We start from the raw sequence: 21,528 nt of genomic DNA on the forward strand, positions 1-21,528 counted from the left end.
TATTATCTGCAAACTTAGCAACAGTGCCTTCAGATACTTCCTCCAAATCATTAAGGTATATTGTGAAAAGTTATGGTCCCAGCACTGACCCTGAGGCATACCATTAGAAAAGAGCCCTTTATCCCCACTCTCTCTGCCTTCTGCTGTCAGCCAACCCTCTATCCATACCAGGATCTTACCCTTAATACCACAGGAGCTTCACTTGTACACTGTAGCCACAAGTTATCAAATTTTGTTCTGCACTATTGAACAAAAAGCTAAGGTTGAGTAAAGAGCCTGCATGTTTATACTTCATCACCAGTGGTAGGGTGACACAGTGGTTAGTACTGCTGCCTCAGTGCCAGGGACACAGGTTCGATTCCCAGCTTGTTCGTTGTCTGTGCAGACTCCACACATTCTCCCCATGGCTGCGTAGGTTTCCACCGGGTGCTCTGGTTTCCTCCCACAGTCCAAAAAATGTGCTAATTAGATGCACTGACCGTGCTAACTTCTCTCGCAGTGTACCCGAACAGGCGCAGGAGTGTGGCAACTAGGGGATTTCACAGTAGCTTCATTACATTGTTAATGTAAATCTACTTGTGACACTAATAAATAAGTAGCTTTGCAACATATGAAACAAAATATAATAGCACTTTAATATTAAGCAGCTTTTCCAAAAATCTGCTATAGCCAGTGAGTGAGATTACATCATTAATTACAAACTGATGAGTGTTGTACCACTATATACATGATTACATGATTCTTGTGCCGCTGTAATGTTTTGTACATTAAGCAACAAAGGGTCAAAGCCCCATGTCTAAAATGGCTGACAAATTATGATGAAATTATCAGTATTTTCTAATTTTGCTGCAACATAATAAGCATAATTCTTAATAGGTTGATCTTTGAATTTCCCACCATATGTATGAAGAATGCAAATATACACATACACATGCAACTTACTGCACTATCATAGTTAATTACATGTACTGAAATGTGATCTGTATAAAACTGCAAAATTGACAGCTGAAACCTTAATGCAAATGTATGGCTTAAATATTAACAACCTTTTTTTGTAATTTTTATCACCTTGTTTCTGTTGCTGTGCAAATAAGCATAGCTCTCAGTAAGACTTGTTACTTCCTTCCTGGTTAGCTGTTGAAGACTGACATTTAAATGAGTTCTAACCAACACCATTTTGTTGCGGTAACCATTTGCCATGTGACCCTCCTTCCTGTGACTCAGATTCCTTCCAGTTAAGCAGAACATCTCTAACTTGTATCGTTTTTATTAAAAACTTTTAACCTTCTGAAAAAGAAATGTTACGAAGAAAACCTTCCAATGCTTCAGAAAAGGAACAAAATCGAAAACCAAAGGTAAGGAATTCAGTTAACCAATGGCTGAGGTAGCAGTAATAACAATCAACCAAAGGCACTTTATAACTTGAGGATGCGCTGTGGTGCTACGAGACTGCGCTTCGGGCTATCTTTAAGTCACACCACGCTAACTCCGTACAAAGATCTTAACAGTGTTTCAACAGCATTGCTGCAACAAATTCTAACTAGTTGAAATGATTAATTCTGAGTTCAATCCAGTATGTGTACATTGCCCTATTACAAAAATTAGTTTCATACGTTAGTTGTATGGTGACTGAAATATGAATTGATGAAATTTGGATGAATGAGTTGTGAATATTTTTCGATATGGGGCATTTTCTGACTTAAATTAAACCTGTACCAATGTTATTATATCATTATTTTTAAAATTTATAGTTTATATACAGATTAAAGTAATGTGTACATTAAAGCTGCAGAATTAAATATTTTGGCACCCCAGTATCAGAATCAAGCCGACAGTATGCCCTATAAATCTTATGATGTGAAGTTGCCGGCATTGGACTAGGGTAGGCACAGTAAGTAGCCTCAACACCAGGTTGAAGTCCAACTGGTTTATTATTTAAATAAACCTGTTAGACTTTAACCTGGTCTTGAGACCACTTACTATGCCTATAAATCTCATGCAATACAATCATTTTCTAAACCTGAAACACTGAGTTCAGTCATGATGTGCCAGCCTTGATTATGTTCTGAGGTTATGCTGTGAGGGATTGAAACCATAACCTTCTGAATCTGAGATGGAGGTGTTATCACTAAGCAAACTGCTACTTGCAAAGAGAAAAAAAAAGAGAGAAGTCTTTCAGAAATTCAAATCTTTCAAAATAGTTTAATATTCAAAGCCCAAAGCACTTAATTCTGTATTCAAGCTTTTTTTTAAAGAAGCAGAAAAGCAATGAGGTGCCATATTAAATGGAAACCACAAGCTCCAGGCTTCTAAACTAAAAATAAATGGTCAAGTCATCCTTCAACCTCCCTCCCACAATCTTTTCATATTATTATTTAAAATTTATTATTTCATTTAAGACACACATCTGAATATTAAAGAAAGACGTGCAAAAGTACAATGTCTTTCACAGTCACTGGACATCTCAAAGTGCTTTGCAACCAATCAAGTGTTTTTGAGTTGTGGTCACAGTTGTAACATAGGAAAGGCAGCAGCCAATTTACTGACAGTAAGATCCCACAAATAGCATGATAATTGCCCGATAATCTGTTTCTGTGATGCTGATTAAGGAATAAAGTTTGGCCAGAACACCAAGGGAAATTCCCTTCCCAGTACCATGGGATTTGTCCACCCGAGAGAGAGCAAGGAGGGCCTTGGATTAGTGATTTAGCTGAAAGGTGATACCTTCAACAGTAGAGCACCTCTTCTGAGCATGGAAGCATGGTAGCCAGAGGTAGTCAAAAATGCAAAGCAAGGCCTGACATCAGAGGTCTGATTGGGAGAGCTGGTTTCATCCCTGAGAGGTCAAAGTTATCAGAAGGAAATATTCTGGGTTCAGAGGAGGCTCAGGTAGATTTATTTTTAATAGAATTTCTTGTGGGCCAGGAAGAGAAGGAGTGCTTCTGTAGGCTCCATAAGGAAACCCCAGCCTCCCTTAGCCAGACTTTTACAGAAACTGTGCAAATTTTGTTTTCAGTGGAAGACTTTGCAATAAAAGGGTTAATTTCAACAGGGAATCTCCCTGACAACCACTGCAACGTCAGTGGAAGATCCACAGAAACCCTGGTGATAAAGTGTAAACACTATTTAGGATATTTCCCCCGGCTTTCTGGAACTCTCCATGAACACTGTGGCAGACAGTCAAATGAATCATTTTACACATTAATGAAGGCGCAGAAGAGGAGAGCACAAGTGAAGGAGGAAATATCAGAGAATTGACTGTAATGGCGTTGATAAAAATTAAATAAGAGATTGTAAAACACTGAGAGAAAAAGCTTGAAGTGTAAATGAGAGAGAGAAATAGAAAGCAACATCTGGCCACTGCAACAGGAACTAAGTTCAGGTGGCCCTGACACCATTCACCACCGTCAAGAAAATGTTGGTGATAGCAGTGTACTCCCACAAAGGCGTTGCTGCAGAAGTTTCACTGCACAGAGAGCTGGGGGTGGGGGTGAGGGTGGGGTTAGAGGGGATGGTGCTGTTGATGTTTGGACTTTGTGGGATGTGGAGAAAATCGTTTGCTGTTGCTGAGCCAAATTAGGAAAGTTGTTTTTAAACTGTTCTCAGATTTCCATGCAGGCTTCCCAATAGCTTCACCTTCGACATCAGACTCCCACGGGCATCGTTAGTCTCAATTTGGATTTATTAATAGGGGCTCCAACAGAGTTCAGCACAAGCCTCATTTGAACTAATGACGTTAAATGAGGAATCAGGGGGAATGCAGTGTGAAATGGAGGTGTTCCCTTTTAACTCAGCTTCTAGTACTTTACTGGGGAGTGTGAAATGCTCTTCCAAATTGTTTTGGGTTCTGACCAGGATTGAGAGATCTTTTAATTTCATGGTGGTATTATGTTATCAAAATAAGAGCAAAAATAATAAGTTTCATGAATCTGTCTCAGTGTAATTTAGTACCAATGTGCCCTGTACACAATTTATCCATTTACAGACAGAAATTTGGTTTGATATCAACCATCTCCTAATTCAGTTCCTACGATATGGAACTATAATAATATTAAATTAAGGAATCTTCTCCAAGAACCTTCCAACATTTCGGAAATTGTTTTCCTTTCTTCGTAAAAGCCACACATTGGCCGGGATTCTCCCAAAACAAAGCTAAGTGCCCAATGCGTGGTCAATTCAGAGAGTGTTTCCCACCTGTTTTTTGGGCATACTTACCAGAATGAATTTACCCAAAACTCTGTGCAATGCAGACCGTCATAGAGTGATTCACACCAGTTAAGGGGTGGCCAGCAGCATAGTGCTAAGTGGGCCACTTCACATGCACTGATCTGTCAGTGCTGAGATCAGCACACGCGCAAAGCCTCCCCCTCTGCTGCCAGCATCCCAATCGCTGGCCTTCCCCCAAACCCCCAATCGGCCACCCTGACCCCCACCCAATCCCCTCAATTGCTGGCCTACCGAATCTCCCCAATGACCAGGCCCGAAACTTCCCACAATGAGCCTGTCCCAATCGTCCTCATCCATCCGTCTCCCACCAATCCCAGTGCAGAGTGACAGTTGGAACCTCCCCCCGCCCAAATCAGTCAACCCCCACATTGGCCCCTCCTCCTTGGCATTGCCCACCGGGCAGTGCTAAGGTGCCTGTTGGGCAGTGCCAGTTTGCCCCCAACCACCCTGGGGCGTCAATGGCCTCTGTCTCACTAGCGTGCAAGCCCACCTGTCACTGTTAGTGGGGAGCAATTGTAAACCCCACTGGCAGGAAGAATTTCTAGCTGGTGGAAGGGGTGGTGGGGCAAGTGGAGATTCCAGCAGGCCCAGAGATTACTGTCCCACTCAGTTCCATGAATTTTGCTGTTGGGAATGTAATTTCATAAAAATGAGCCTTTAAGTTTTATTTAAGTTTTAATCTACATTTTGGATACACATTAGACAATAGTAGTACCACAGTTACCAAGGATGGTAAAACACCCTTTTGGGTCTGATCCACAGACAGCTTTGATGGAGATCAGGTACGCTTGGGGTAGGTCAGCTGCCCTTTGGAATTGTTAAGGTAGGTATAAATGTGTTTAAAAAATACATAAACTCATTACTTTTAAGATCATTGGAATGGTCAACAGACTTGGCAAAATCAACTATCAAAAGTCTCAGAAGCACCTGTCAAAGAATGCTGTCAAACGTGTCAAGGGGACCCATCAAAAGCACCTACTAAAATCAGGCATCAAGCTGTTAAGGCATTTAAATGTCCTTTCCTTTAAATCTTTGAAAACATGTTTGGAATATTAAAAAAGTTATTGCTTGCTTTTTCACTTTGCTGTTGCCATAAGCTTGAAGGTTTCCATCACTGAATTGCTGCTACATGACTCATTTGTTAACCATCTATTATCACTGCTTGATTGACAGCTACAAGCAGTTATAGACTCTGATGTGGGAATATGAATTCCAATGCCATATAGTATTATATAATTGAAGGCATGGTGTAGCACCAAGTTGGCACAGTTATAAAGGGCCATGAGGTTGGATGGGGGGTAATGAGTGTCCATAGGGGGTGGGTGAGTTTGTTCTTGGCCTGGCTGGGCATAAGGGACAATTTGGGATGAGTAGAGGTATGATAAGGCATTAGAACAATAACACCATAGAATCCCTACAATGCAGAAGGAAACCATTCTGCCCATCGAGTCTGCATTGATTCCCAAAAGAGTATCCCACCCAGTGCACACCTTCTTAGCCTCATAACCCTGCACATTTACCATGGCTAATCCACCTAATCTACAGATCTTGAGACACTAAGAGGCAATTTAGCATGGCCTATTCTGCATCTTTGGAATGTGGGAGGAAGCCAGAGCATCTGGAGGAAAATGTATAAACTCCACACACACCTCAGGCTGGAATTGAACCCAGACCTCTGGAACTCTGAGGCAGCAGTGCCAATCACCTTGTCATCATGCCGTCTTTTGATTGCATGAATGGAGTATGGGGACTGTTTGGGTATGAGGCATGTGGGCTGGATGGATATTTTAAGTTTTTTTATTTTTGGTCATCATGTTGGAATCCTGAGGCAAGCCTTCCACTTAGCCTACTTCTGAACACAACAGCCTCCTCATGTTTTGCTGAACTTCTAATCCTGCCTACCCCTTGACATTTGGGCTGCCATTTTTAAAGGCTAGGCTTTAAGAGCCAGGAATTGTGCTGTCTCTGCTTATCATACCGAAGAGTAAAATTCTGGGCCTAGCAATCTCAGAGAGATCACAAAAAGTGTGAATTGAGTTTGCCAAAAATTTTGGCTTCTTTTGAACTTTAGGGTGCTTTCATCTGTTTGGGTAACCTGGATTGTAATGAATAAAACATTCAAACTCTTATATGTTTCATCCCAATTTTTTGTCATTTAAGCACCTAGCCTTCCTCTGAAACCAGGTTGACGGACAAGAGGGGTTCCTCATTTTTGAACATTGTCAGCCCATCTGAGACCTTCCCACACCCTCTTAATCCTGGCCCTCAGCTCCTCAATGGCGTCTGCCAGCCCAACCCCAGTAAGACTTGGACTCCCCTTTAGGTCCAAGCTTTATTTGCTCATCCTATTTTAGACTCCCGCAGTCCCAGCAGTCACCACTGTTCCCAGTCGCGATGCTGGACAAGTGATTTTCCAGCCCTCTGATTGGCCAGCAATATTCAGAAGTGGGACTTCTTCTGGAAGGGGATAGAAGGCCAATTTCAAGACAATTAAAGGCAAAATGGCTATTAAATGGCCATGCAGTTAGTAGGCCAACTGGAGGTAGGCAGGTTAGCTTGGGGGACATTCCACAATTCACTCAAATATGTGCTTAATGTTGACCCATATTGACGCCTGTTAAACAGCACCACAATTTTAAAGTAATTCTTATTTTCAAATCCATCCATAACCTCTCCCTCCCTATTCCTGTGATCTCCTCCAGTCTTACAGCATCGTCACATTCCTTCTCACCTCCCCACCCCCACATCTCTGTGCTCTACTAATTCTGGCATTTTGAGCATTCCCAAACTTATTGTTCCATTACTGGTAGCCATGTTATGATCTGCCAAGATCTGGAACTCTGGAATTTCCTTTCATATTCTCTGTTTCTTTAGCTCTCTTTTCTTCTTCAAGATACTCCTAGAATTTTTGCTTTGACCAAGACTTTGGTCCTAATATTTCCTTGTGGTGCAGTGTTACCTTTTCTTTGATAAACTGGGGATGGTTTCAACCAATTTGGCAGGATGAGAGACCAAGGAGGTAATGTCACAGAAAAACACCTAAGGTGCAAACTATATTGAGAGAGATATAACAGTAGAGTAGGAAATAATAAGTTATTAGGTGAATTCAGAGTAACCACGAACATAAGTTCCAAATTAGACATGTATCTTAGTTGTGTGGAGCGTGGGACTTAAGATTATTGAGTTACAGGCACATTGCCATTTGGAAATACAGCGATGTGGCTATTTCAGAGGCCTGGCTCAAAGAAGGGCAGAACTAGCAGTTAAATATTTCTGAATACAAGGTGTCCAGAGAAAATAGAAAAGGGGGATGGATGACGGTCTTAATTAAGGAGAAAAGTATAGCACTGAAGAGGGAAGATGTCCCAGAAAGGTCAGGGACAGAATCTATTTGGCTAGAGCTAAGGAACAAAATGGTTAATTATATTGCTTGGTATAATCTATAGACCATCAGCAGGAAAGATGCAGAGGAGCAAATTTGCAAGGAAATTACAGAGAGGTACAGGAACTATAATGGGGGATTTTAATTATCCAAATATTGACTAGGACAGCACTTTGTGCCCAAACTATTTCATCAGTTGCAGTCTTACCTGCCAACATTTTATTCCAATTTACTTGGGCAGAACCATTCTTATCCCATTGAAATTGGCTTTCCCACATTTAATTATTCTTACTCTTGATTGTTCCTTTCCCTTTTCATAACCAATAGCATTATAGCACAACCTTATGATAATGTTCCCCACTGACACTTGATCTACTTGACCCACCTCATTCCTAAGAGGCCGGTCCAGCATCACTTTCTTTTTCACTGGACTGAAAAATGGTGGAAAATTCAACTAAACACGTTAGAAACTCATGCCTCGAAAGATAAAGCAACAAAATCGAGAGTTTCCTGTCTAACAGAAGGGGAAGAAGATAAACTGCTTAAGGCAGATGTCAGATGGAGAATAAAACCTAGAACCAGGCTGAATATAGAAGGTTCATAGGGGAGGTGAAAAGGCAAATAAAAGAGGCGAAGAGGGAGTATGAAAAGTGACTGGCAGCTCACATGAAAAGGAATCTTCTATAGGCACTTAATAATAGCAGGGTGGTACAAGGAAGACGAAGCTGATTCAGGCCAAAATTAAGTTTTATGCATTAAGGCTAAGGTGTTAAATTAATAATTTCACCCCTATTCACCAAGGGAAAGGTCACAGTGAAAGAGATAGTAATTCACATACTTGAAGGGTTTAAAATTGATAAGAAGCAGTTATTGGTTTGGCTGACTTCACGTTAACAAATGGTTGGGACTGGATAAAGGATACTGAAGGAAGAGAGAGTGGAAATTGCAGAGGCACTGGTCATAATTTTCTAACCTTCTTAGATTCAGGGGTGGTGCCAGAGAACTGGAGAATTTTAAATGTTATAGTCCTTTATTCAAAAGGGTGTAAAGATATCTCAGAAACTATAGGCCAGTTAGCTTAACATTTGTCAATTCTAAATGACAATTTAACAATAACTGAATTGTCACTTTGGCAAATATAGATTAATTAAGGAAATACAGCATGGATTTGTTAAAGCCAAATAATGTTTAACTAACTTGCTTGAGTTTTTGATGAGATAGCTGAAAGAGTTGGTGATGGTAATGTTGATGGTGTGGTGTACATGGACTTCCAAGAACATTTGAATAAGTGCTGCACACTAGACTGTGAGTGACATTAGTGCTTAAGGGATAAACAGGGTGTGAAGGCATTATTTGTTCCAGGGATAAAGAACTACAGTTAAAAAGATAGATTGGAATTAGGATCGGAGATAAGAAGAAAAGTTGACGGTTCGCCTTGAACAGGAGAAGGTTGAGAAGATTTGATACTGGCATTCAAAATCATGAGATGTTTAGACAGAGTACCTGGGGAAAAATTATTTCCACAGTTTATGAGTGGTTAGTATCTAGAATGCACTGCCTGAAACTGTGGTGAGATAGGTTCAATCAAGGCGTTCATGAAGAAGTGAGATTATCTGAAAATGAAAATTTTTCAGGGCTATGGGAGAAAGCGGGGTAGTGGCATTGAGGCAAATGACTCCTTCAGAGAGGCAGCACCGACACAACATGCCAAATGGCTTTCATTGTGCTATAATCATTCTATACCAACACTTGTAAAGGAGCTTAGAGCATCTTCTTATGTTAAAGATGGTATCTTAATGCAAGTTGTTATTGTTATATAATTCTATGTTTCCCTCTCAGCTGCTTTCTTCCTGTGTCAGAGACCAAGAGTGCAATCTTACCATGACAGTCTGTGCTACAAGAGTAGAACCATTTTCAGTCCAGAACACAATTCACTCAAATATGTGCTTAATACTTGCTCTTAACTGGAAGAGACCGATTGTTATCCTGCCTCCAGGCTCCTGAGCAATTAGGGAGGGTGAGCAATATGATGCATCAATTCTACCAAAGGAAGGCTTTCTAATTAAAGAGGCCAAGACACAGGTCAGGAAAGCTCATCTGTACTTGATGTTTCAGGCTGCAGCAACCAAAGAAATCAGAGGAGACCTGGATGTTGGGGAATAGGTACCATGCCTGGGACATCCAGAATTCAGTGTTAAAGCAGTCAATAATTGGCTTCTTAACAACTGCAACTTTCTTTTCAATTACTCATCAACAGATCCACGGGGTTCCCACTCTTTTTCAATCCTGCCTCAAGGAAAACTAGCAGAGAGTAGGATCACATTGGGATCCTAATCCAAAATTAATTTCCTGAACTTTCCTATTTTGATGAAATCAAAGCCCTCTCGAGTTGCCTGGGAAATTTATGTTTTTATTTTCGCATTCAATCTTCCAACATCTCATGGCTCTCATGTATCACTTACGTGTCTCCCTTGTGGCTTCGTGGCTAAAAATGAATACTGCATTCATTGCATCACAAGAATGTTTCACTATGACAGTCTCCCACTTAGAAACAGTTGATTTAGCATTTCACTTGCTTTGTTAATGGCTGCTTCACAATTGTTACTTTGACATCAGGGGTGGGGTTGTGAAAACGTGTATGAAAAGACCTTCTGAACTCTTGTACCTGGCTTCAAACCAATCCAGATAAAAGGGCATTATTAATTAATTTTAATGATAATTAAGCATTTTCAGTACAATTATAAATGTCAGAGGCTTCAAATTACATAGAAACATAGAAGACAGGAGCAGGAGGAGGCCATTTGGCCCTTCGAGCCTGCTCCGTCATTCATTACAATCATGGCCGACCATCCAACTCAATACCCAGTCCTGTCTTTTCCCTATAATCTTCACTCCCATTAGCCCCAAGTGTTATATCCAGCCACCTCTTGAATATATTCAATGTTTTGGCATCAACTACTTCTGTGGTAGTGAATTCCACATTAATAATAACACTGAGGCTATTAACTCTATAATAACAGAGTGTTAATCAAACAGCAACACTTGGCTACATATGCATGTTTAAATGCTGATCCTTGGAAGTTGCTATCAGAAATAACCTATTCGGCTACAGAGTGAGCTGTAACAGTCCTTAAAAAAGGAAAACAACTTCTAAATTAATCATGAATCCTACACTATACCTTATTTGTGGTATATCTGACTTGGGAGTGTACGATTCTGTCACATTGCTGCATATTAGTGAAGGAAGAAAAGGGGTCAGTTTGTCAACATCAGTATTCTGTATCATAGCAGCACAAACATATGCACATGCATTTATATATACACTATGATATGTTCCCACATAAGTGCATTTTGTCACTTCATCTGCATTCCACCATGTAATTTCAACATGTGATTAATTTCAGAAGTGTAAAGTCAGTAAAGGAATTTTATCCTTAAAGGTAATGACAGTATCACTCTAGCAAAGTAATATCTATCATTTTCCAAGACTGTGGGAAGATGTGAATGTAGGATCTGAGATTAACATGTTATAAAGTGAGGAAAAAGACAACAGCAAGGAAAATAATACAACTACGACAGGTAAATGATAGCATTCAACATTTTAGCCTCCTTCACTAGAAATAATGGCATTTTACTACCTAGACATTTCAGTTTGTTCATAAATATTCCATTTGCGCATCTGTAGACATTGTCTATGATTTTTAGCTTGTATTTATAACAATATGATTAAGGTGCACCAGTATGAACACAAACATTCCATATTGACTACAAAACAAAGAATATAGAGAAGTTTATGGTAGAAGAAATTTATTTCTTACAAATTATTTCCAATCTGTTTACCCATGAATGATGAAAGCTGTGTATCAATAGATAATGTTACACTACACTCTTGAAATACTTGATATCCCATTCTTTTACACAAAACAATCTGGTTCTAGGGGAACCAAGAGGAAATTCCAACATTTTAAGTTGGTTTGTTGGACTCCAACATGAAAATGTTTTTTGTAATCAGAGATGCTGATGGAAAGAGAGACTGATTGAGATTAGTAGACACTGTAAAGTGGAACACAGCCCTTTCACTTGCGAAAATTGAGTTTTGGTTTTTTGCCCCATTTTCCCTGATCGACAAACTTTGGCTGGGAGAGGCCACAAAGTTACGGAGAAACAAACTCCACCAAATCACCTCCAATTCCAGGGATGGACTTTACGAGATATTCACACTACAGGCAGATTGATTGAGATTGATAGGCACAGTAAAGTAGAACACAATCCTTTCATTTGTGAAAATTGAGTTTTGATTTTTAGCCTAATTTTCCTTGACTGACAAACTTTCTCTTTCCATCACCTTCTCTGAATACAATGCAAAAGGGCTGTGTTTCACTTCACACTACAGCCAGCCATTTGCTAACTTGATGCAGGCACAGGAAAGAGAATCTCGCCATGTTTGCCACACTTTCCCAGTTTGAACATGGGATCAGGATTAACAGGTAGTCTCAGAGCTTCAGGAGATAATGGCCTCTGCATGTTCTCTCAGAACACAACTGCACACATACTCCCCAACACCAAAAAGAGATGTCTTTAGAGCAATTTTTTTTCCAGACAGGTAGCTATCCTTTCCTTCCACTCAGAAGCGTGCAAAATAAGCACACTAGCAAAATAAGCCTTTGTTCAAGTCTCCCTTCTTCTTTGACATCCCCAGTTGAGGCTAAAAAGACTGTTTCCCATTTAAATAACTGGTTTGGAAATACAACCATAGTCAATTTGACACCTTGGGAAACAGGTGTAAATCCTACCCTGCTATCAAATAGCCCAGTTAGAAAACCAATTCCAAAGTGTTTAGAATCTGACCAAAGATGTTACAGAGGAAGTGTTTTGTCACTAACACATTAAGATTCAATGTGAAATAGGTTTAAATTATCTCAAAACTGTTGGTGTCTCGGCCTTTTGGCTAAGATCAAGTGTAGTATCAACATGCTGTGCTTGGTTGGAGTCATTAGGTTACATTTCAGCTTCATTTGAAGCAATTTTTAAAAGTGGCATCTCAGCCTTTTGGCTAATATGCAAATGAGATCAAGCCTTGGAGGAGGTGCAATGCCTGCTCCAATCAGCTTGGATCATGTAGATCAAGCCCAAGCTGGGAGGTGAGAGCCCTGTCTTGTCAGCTTGGATCATTGGACTTGATTTGATTAAATTGGAATAAAAACAAAAAACTAAACAACTACATAGCGTAGTTCATAATTTTACACTGATCAACTAATAGTTGACTATGTAACAATTACATAGAGATTGGGGATTGAAGCACTTATTGGCTATTTGTAACCAAATTGTTGCAATTTTGCCTACAGACTTAGTACTGAGAGTTTTACAGCACATCTAATTTGTATTGCACATAAACTGATATTCATCAATAAAAAGAAATGTCCACCTTAACCTTCCAGTTATTCAATTTGATGACCACATGAATTACATTTATTGTGCATTTGAAAGTCAACAGGAGTTTCCCATCTAGTTGCACACTAGTGAGTTCCTATCCCAATCTCAAGTTGCAATAAAATAGTTCCATTAATTCTCAGTCAAGCTGTTAAATGGGGTCATAGCAGGGGTTGAGTAGCACAGTTGAAAGGAAAGAAGAGTCAAGTCTTTAAAAAGTGTCTCAATTTAGCTGTAAGTGGAGATAATATTATATACAGCTACTAACATGTAATGTCAAAACGTCTGAAAGCACATGTACAACGAATGACTCCAGACGTTCGCCAAATGTTATGTAAGAAAATGCAAAGATGAAATAATGGAATGTTTAATTATCTTTGTGGAACCAAGGAAGATATTAGCTTATCCCCATTACTTTGTCTTGTCCTTCTACCTTGAGAACTCAGAGGAGGTTAATGAAAATGATCCTGGGAATGAAAGGCTTGATGTTGAGGAGCGTTTGAGGACTCTGGGTCTGTACTCAATAGAGTTTAGAAGGATGGAGAGGGGGGATGGATCCTATTGAAACTTACAGAACACTGAAAGGCCTGGATAGCGTGGATGTGGAGAACATCTTTCCATTAGTGGGAGAGACTAGGATCCGAGGGCACAGCCTCAGAGTAAAGGGATGCATCTTTAGAACTGAGACGAGGAAGAATTTCTTCAGCTAGAGGGTGGTGAATCTGTGGAATTAATTGCCACAGAAGGCTGTGGAGGCCAGGTCATTGAAATGTATTTAAGACAGAGATAGATAGGTTCTTGACTGATAAGGGGATCAAAGGTTTTGGAGAAAAAGCAGGGGAATGGGATTGAGACGCCATGATTGAATGGTGAAGCAGACTCAATGGACCAAATGGCCTAATTCTGCTCCTACATCTTATGTTCTTTCATAGATTTTTTGACCTGATTCTTGAAGTAATGCAAACACTTCACAGGTACCACAGTATTATGTGTTAGATCTCTCTGCAGCAACAGGAAAAAGATTAGATCTTAGAATTTCAGTGTTTTTGATATTAGGAAGATAGCTAGCTGAATTACAATACATGAGTCCAAAGCAGATAATGTTGTGCATTGGGTAAAACTCCTCATGCTTAAGGAGCTGATACAAGAACAATGAGTTTTGTTGCTGAGAAACACACTGGTAATCATTATTGCTAAATCTAAACATGTAAAACAATATGCTAATGATACATAGCTTTTGTACTAATAGTACATAGGAACAGGGTTGGTCATTCAGCTCCTCAAGCCTGTTCTGACATTTAATCAGATCATGACCAACCTATAACTCAACTCTACTTATGTGTTTTTACTCCAAATCCCTAGATATCCTTATCTCACAAAACTTACCCTTGTCTTAAAAATTTCAACTGACCCAATATCACTTTAAGCACAGAATTCCAGATTTCCTTTACTTTTATGTGAATATGACTCCTGATTTCACTCCTGGTTGTGGATACTACAACAAAATGAATAGTTTTCTTTTGACATTTTAAAGATCTCATTATATCATCCCTCAATTTTATAAACGCAATGGAATAAAACCCAAGTTTGTGCATCCAGTTCTCTTAACTTAGACCCAAGATGATTCTGAAGAATCTGTGCTGAATCCCCGCTAATGTCAATATAACCTCCCTGAAGAATATGCCAAGAAGGGCACATAATCCTTCAGATGGAGTCTGCCCATGGCTCAGTATGCCAAAAAAAAAGACTTCTCTCCTTTTCTAGTCCAGCCCTTTGAGTTAAGTCCAACATTCCATTAGCTTTTTTGATTACATTTAGTGTGTGCCCATTAGCTCTTAATGATTTGTTTCACATAGACTGTGTGGTACAGTTGCACAGTGGTTAGCACTGCTGCCTCTCAACACCGGGGACCTGGGTTCAATTCCGGCATTAAGATGGAGTAATTAATGTTCTTACAGTGAAGTCACTCTTAGGCAGCAGCTTCAAAAATAAGACTGAAATTTTACATTCAGTTTGAGGAATGAAAGAGTTTCTTGGCCCAACTTGTCCATGTCGCCCTTTTCGTTTTAAACCCGAAGCTAAGATCCCAATTGCCTGCATTTGGCCCATATCCCTCTATACCCATTCTACCCATGTAACAGTCTAAAGGCTTTTTTAAAAAGACAAAATTGTACCCGCCTCTACTACTACCTCTGGCAGCTTGTCCCAGACACTCACCATTCTCTGAAAAAAAATTGCCCCTCTAGACCCTTTTGTATCTCTCCCCTCTCACCTTAAATCTATGCCCTCTAAGGGAGACTAAGGGCAAATAAGGACTAGGGGCTGACAAATGGCAGCTGGAGTTTAATTTAGATAAATGCAAGGTGATGCATTTGGTAGATTGAACCAGGGCAGGACCTATTCAGTTAATGGTAGGGCATTGGTAGAGTTATAGAACAAAGAGGTCTAGGGCTACAGGTTCTTGGCTCCTTGAAAGTGGAGTCACAGGTCAAAATAATGGTGAAGAAGGCATTCAGTATCCTTGGTTTAATTGGTCAGAACACTGAATACAGGAGTTGGGACGTATTGTTGAAGTTGCACAAGACATTGATACGGTGACACTTAGAATACTGTGTATAGTTCTGGTCACCCTATTATAGAAAGGATATTAACAAACTAGAAAGAGTGCAGAAAAGATTTACTAGGATGCTACTGAGATTTGATGGTTTGAGTTATAAGGTGAGACAGGATAGATTGGGACATTTTTCTCTGGAGCACAGAAGGCTGAGGGATGGTCTTAGAGTTCTAGAAAATAGAGGGGCGTAGATCAACTATATTGTCAATGTCTTTTCCCAAGGGTTAGGAGCCTAAAACTAGAGGGCATAGATTTAAGGTGAAAGGGGAGAGATACAAAAGTGTCCAGAGGGGCAATTTTTTCATAGAGGATGGTGAATGTCAGGAACAAGCTGCCAGAGGTAGTAGTAGAGGCGGGTACAATTTTGCCTTTTAAAAAGCATTTAAACAGTTACATGGGTAAGATGGGTATAGAGAGATATGGGCCAAATGCAGGCAATTGGGATCTTAGCTTTGGATTTAAAAAGAAAAGTGTGACATGGACAAGTTGGGCCAAGGGACCTGTTTCCATGCTGTAAACCTCTATGACTCTATGTAGACTCAATATTAGATGGGTGGCACGGTGGCACAATGGTTAGCAATGCTGCCTCACAGCAGCAGGAACCTAGGATCGATTCCTGATCTGGGTCACTGTTGTGTGTGGAATTTGCATGTTCTCCTAATGCCTGCACGGGTCTCAACTATAAGACATAGGAGCAGAATTAGGCCACTCGAGCCATTGAGTCTGCTCCGCCATTCAATCATGGCCGATATTTTTCTCATCCCCATTCTTCCAACTTTTCCCCAGAACCTCTGATCCCTTTATTAATCAAGAACATATCTTTCTCTGTCTTAAAGACATTTGATGATCTGACCTCCACAGCCATCTGCAGCAACGAGTTCCATAGGTTCACCATTCTCTGGCTGAAGAAATTCTTCCTCATCTCTGTTTTAAAGGATCACCTTTTTAGTCTGAGGTTGTGCCCTCTGGTTCTAGTTTTTCCCAAAAGTGGAAACATCCTCTCCACGGCCACTCGATCCAGGCCTCACAATTTCCTCTAAGTTTCAATAAGATCTTCCCTCATCCTTCTAAACTCCAAGAAGTTCAGACCTAGGGTCCTCAATCATTTCTCAGACACCAAACTCTTCTTCCAGGGACCATTCTTGTGAACCTTCTCTGGACCCTTTCCAAGGCCAGCACATCCTTTCTTAGATACGGGGCCCAAAACTGCTCACAATACTCCAAATGGGGTCTGACAGAGCCTCAGAAGTACATTCCTGCTCTTGCATTCCGGCCTCTCGACATGAATGCTAACATTGCATTTACCTTCCTAATTGCCAACTGAACCTGCATGTTAACCTTAAGAGAACATCGAACAATGTCTCCCAAGTCGATTTGTGCTTCTGATTTCCGAAGCATTTCCCCATTTAGAAAATAGTCTGTGCCTTCATTCCTCCTTCTGAAGTGCATAACCTGACACTTCACGTTTATTAAATCTGCCGCTTCTTTGCTTACTCTTCTAGCCAGAAGTCCTTCTGCAGCCCCCCTGCTTCCTCAATACTACCTGTCCCTCTACATGGAGTCAGAGGGTCATAGAGGTTTACAGCATGGAAACAGGCTCTTCGGCCCAACTTATCCATGCTGCCCCTTTTTTAACCCCTAAGCTAGTCTCAATTGCCAGTGTTTGATCCAGATCCCTCTATACCCATCTTACCAATCTAACTGTAAAGTGTTACATTTACACTTTTTAAAAGACATCTTTGGACTGTAGGAGGAAATCAGAGAGCCCAGAAGAAGACGTAACAAGGAAGTTAGATAAAGGAGAACCAATGGACGTGACTTACTTAAATTTCCAGAAGGCCTTTGACAAGCTGCCACAGAGGAGACTGTTAAATAAGTTAAGAGAACATGGTGTTAAGGGCTAGGCTAACTGGCAGAGAGTGGGATAAAGATGTCTTTTTCAGGATGGCAGCTGGTGACTAGTGATGTGCCTCAGGGGTTGGTGCTGGGACTACAGCTTTTCACAATATACATTAATGATTTGGAAGAAGGAACTGAAGATACTGTTGCTAGGTTTGCAGATGATACAAAGAAAGAGTGCAGAAAAGATTTACTAGGATGCTATCAAGACTTAATGGATTGAGTTATAAGGAGAGGCTGGGCAGACTGCGACATTTTGCTCTGGAGCATAGAAGGCTTAGGGGTGATCTTATAGAGGTCCATAAAATATGGAGGGGCATAGACCAGCTAGATAGTCAATACCTTTTCCCAAGGATAGGGGAGTCTAAAACTAGACGGCATAAGTTTTAGGTGAGAGGCAAAAGGTACAAAAGGGTCCAGAGGGGTAATTTTTTCCACACACTGTGGCGCGTGTCTGGAACAAGCTGTCAGAATAGTAGCGGCGGGTACAATTTTGTCTTTTACAGATTCATAGAGGTTTACAGCATGGAAACAGGCCCTTCAGCCCAAATTGTCCATGCCGCTTTTTTTTTCAAAACCCCTAAACTAATCCCAATTGTCCACATTTTGCTCAGTCCCTCTATATCCATCGTCACCATGTAACTATCTAAATGCTTTTTAAAAGCTAAATTGTACCCGTCTTTACTACTACCTCTGGCAGCTTGCTCCAGACACTCACCACCCTCTGAACACTTTTGTATCTCTTCCTTTCTCAAACCTTTTTTCAACCTGTGCCTTCTAGTATTAGACTCCCCTACCTTTTGGAAAAGATATTGACTATCTTCCTTGTCTATGCCCTTCATTATTTTATAGACCTCTAAGGTCACCCTTCAGCCTCCTATGCTCCAGAGGAAAAATGTCCCAGTCTATCCAGCCTCTCCTTATAACTCAATCCATCAAGTCCCAGTAGCATCCTAGTAAATCTTTTCTGCACTCTTTCTAGCTTAATAATATCCTTTCTATAATAGGGTGACCAGAATTGCACACAATATTCCAAGTGTGACCTTACCAATGTCTTGTACAACTTCAACAAGACATCCCAACTCCTGTATTCAATGTTCTGACTGATGAAACCAAGCATGCAGAATACCTTCTTCACCACTCTGTCCACCTGTGACTCCACTTTCAAAGAGCTATGGACATGCACCCCCAGCTCTCTTTGCTCTGTAACTCTAACCAATGGCCTACCATTAACTGAGTAAGTCCTGCCCTGGTTCAATCTACCAAAATGCATGACCTCACATTTGTCTACATTAAACTTCATCTGCCATTTGTCAGCCCACTGGCCCAATTGATCAAGATCCTGTTGCAATTGGAGATACCCTTCCTCACTGTCCACTATGCCACCAATCTTGGCATCATCTGCAAACTTACTAACCATGCCCCTATATTCTCATCCAAATCATTAATATAAATGACAAATAACAGTGGGCCCAGCACTGATCCCTAAGGCACACTGTTGGTCACAGGCCTCCAGTTTGAAAAACAACTCTCTACAACCACCCTCTGGCTTCTGTCAAGAAGCCAATTTTGTATCCATTTAGATACCTCACCCTGGATCCCGTGAGATTTAACTTTATGCGACAACCTACCATGTGGTACCTTGTCAAAGGCCTTGCTAAAGTCCATGTAGACAACATCAACTACACTGCCCTCATCTATCTTCTTGGTTACCCCTTCAAAAAACTCTGACTTTATGACCCTATCAAAGGCCTTCTGGAAATTTAAATAAGTCACGTCCATTGGTTCTCCTTTATCTAACATCCTTGTTACCTCCTCTTCTGGGTGCTCCGATTTTCTCCCACAGTCCAAAGATGTCTTGTGAGGAAGATGTAAAGTGACCTCTACAGGATTTGAACAGACTTAATGATTGGGCAAGAACATGGCAGATGAAACAATGTGGAAAAATATGAAGTTATGCACATGGTGGGAAGAAATGTCATGCAGAGTATTTCTTAATTGGTGAGAGATTGGAAAGTGTAGATTTACAAAAGGGACCTGGATGTCCTCGTCAATAAGACACTGAAAGCTAAACTGCAAGTGCAGCAGGCAATTAGGAAAGTTAATGGAATTTTAGCCTTGAATCACTTGAGGATTTGGATACAGCAGTGAAGTTTTGCTTCAATTATATAGGAGCTTGGTTAGACCATACCTGGAGAACTGTGTGCAGTTTGATCCCCTTACTTCAGAAAGGATATTATTGCCATAGTGAGAATGTTACAAAAGTTCACCAGACTTGTCCTTGAGGTGGTGGGACTATCCTATGAAGCGAGACTAGGTAAACTCACCCTGTATTCTCTCGAGTTTCAAAGAATGAGAGGTGATCTCATTGGTACCTATAAAATACTTAAAAGGGGTAGACATGGTAGATGCAGGGAAGATGTTTTCCCTGGTTGGGGTGTCTAGGGCCAGGGGACACCATTTCAAAATAATGGGAGATGCAAGCTAGGACTGAAACAAGGAGAAATCATTTTACTCAGAGGGTTGTAAATCTTTGGGATTCTCTACCTCAGAGGGCTGTGGAAGCTCAGTTATTGAGTATGTTTAAAGCAGAGATTGACATATTTCTGAATGCCAATGACAGAGAAATGGGGATAGTGTAGGGAATAAAATATTGAAGTGGATGACCAGTCATGATCATATTGAACGGTGAAGCAGGCTCAATGGCTGAATAGCTGACTTCTGCTCCCATGTTCCTTTGTTCCCAATGAATCAACTATTGTTTGCCATCCATTCTGGGAAGGCAGTGGAGTCAAAAAGAATCAGGCAGGTATGAAGTATACTTGGATTTTTGGAAGTCTTTCAATAAAGTGTCCCACAGGAGGTTGGTTAACAGAATTAAAGCGCATGGGATAGCAGGTAATGTATTGTCGTGGATTAAGGAATTTTTGTTAGGCAGAAAACAGAGTAGGAATAAACGGTGTAAAGCAGTACTGTTAATTCATTATCATCCATTTTGTTTTAATACCAAAGACAAATTACATCCCAGCATATCTTGTTTATATCAGTTGAGGGTAAAATTTTGACCAGGTCGCCACATTGCGTAGAAATGTGTTTGCAGGCTTCATGCCTATGTTGCCACTGAAATTTTGCTAATGAGAACTTCATTCTGAGGTTTATTCTTCCTGCTAATACACAAAGAAATAAACATCTACTGAACCTGGCCTAAAGATCCACCTAATTGTCTAGACTGTTTACCAAATGGCAGTCTTGTTTGTTGCTTACTTTGTATGCTATTATTTCCCCATCTCACAATTGGCCTCGGCACATTTGATGAAAGAAAGCAAAATTGGTGACAGACCAATCCTCGCTGTCAGTGAGGGGTTTTGCATTTTCATAAGGGATGGGGAAGAGAATTGGAAAGGTTTTCCACACTGAACTCTTTGATGTCTTATATTAACAGTGAACTTCGTCTCAAAATCATTTCCAATCTCAATCCTAGTGTCAGCTAATAAGTTGCATTGTTTTACACTTGAGTGGAACTCCCTTCTTGTGCTTTGCTATTGCATTGCAGCTCACACAAACCTGTTTTTGTCGTAAGTGCTTTTTCTTTACAACATAAACCTTAAGATTAGTGAGCCTTATCCGAAGAGAGCTAAACATGGTAGCTATTTGCTAAAAATGAAATGCTTGCTTTGAGGTTTTTACACAGAATAATATACTATTATGAGTAAGAAGCCCCTGTTCACAGATTTGCTTATGATTCATAGGCAAATATACCACTGTTCCAACTGCTAATGTTCAACAATCTTCTGGTCCAACAAGCACTTTCAAGCCATCATTATACAATAAAGGAAGAAAAACAAATGAAGAAGCTGTTAGAGCATAGCCACCAATCGATAAAACTAACCTCTATATTCATTGCATTTCAGTCAAATTTATATTCTTGCAATTTAAAGAAGTTGTGAAGCAGTTACTGTGAAAATTGAAAATAGGG

The 21,528-nt window shown here is 40.4% G+C and overlaps 1 protein-coding gene and 1 non-coding gene across 3 annotated transcripts in view; both read left to right on the forward strand.

Annotated features, from left to right (window-relative positions):
• Nucleotides 1-1,175: 1,175 nt before the first annotated feature.
• The window catches only part of sash3 (SAM and SH3 domain containing 3), a 78,180-nt gene continuing 57,827 nt past the window's right edge, over nucleotides 1,176-21,528 (forward strand). Inside the window, exon 1 of one of the 2 annotated variants that reach the window (XM_080188222.1) lies at nucleotides 1,176-1,355. In XM_080188222.1, the coding sequence (XP_080044348.1) occupies nucleotides 1,299-1,355 (57 nt within the window). In that variant the 5' untranslated portion in view covers nucleotides 1,176-1,298. The remainder of the gene's footprint in view (nucleotides 1,356-21,528) is intronic. The other variant, XM_080188223.1, reaches the window with a different exon arrangement.
• On the forward strand, nucleotides 12,538-12,729 carry LOC145342740 (U2 spliceosomal RNA). Its single transcript, XR_013886603.1, has one exon. It is a non-coding gene; the product is annotated as a U2 spliceosomal RNA (small nuclear RNA).

This window comes from Carcharhinus amblyrhynchos, chromosome 4 (assembly GCF_965287045.1).
Source record: "Carcharhinus amblyrhynchos chromosome 4, sCarAmb.v2.hapA, whole genome shotgun sequence".
Taxonomy (NCBI): domain Eukaryota; kingdom Metazoa; phylum Chordata; class Chondrichthyes; order Carcharhiniformes; family Carcharhinidae; genus Carcharhinus; species Carcharhinus amblyrhynchos.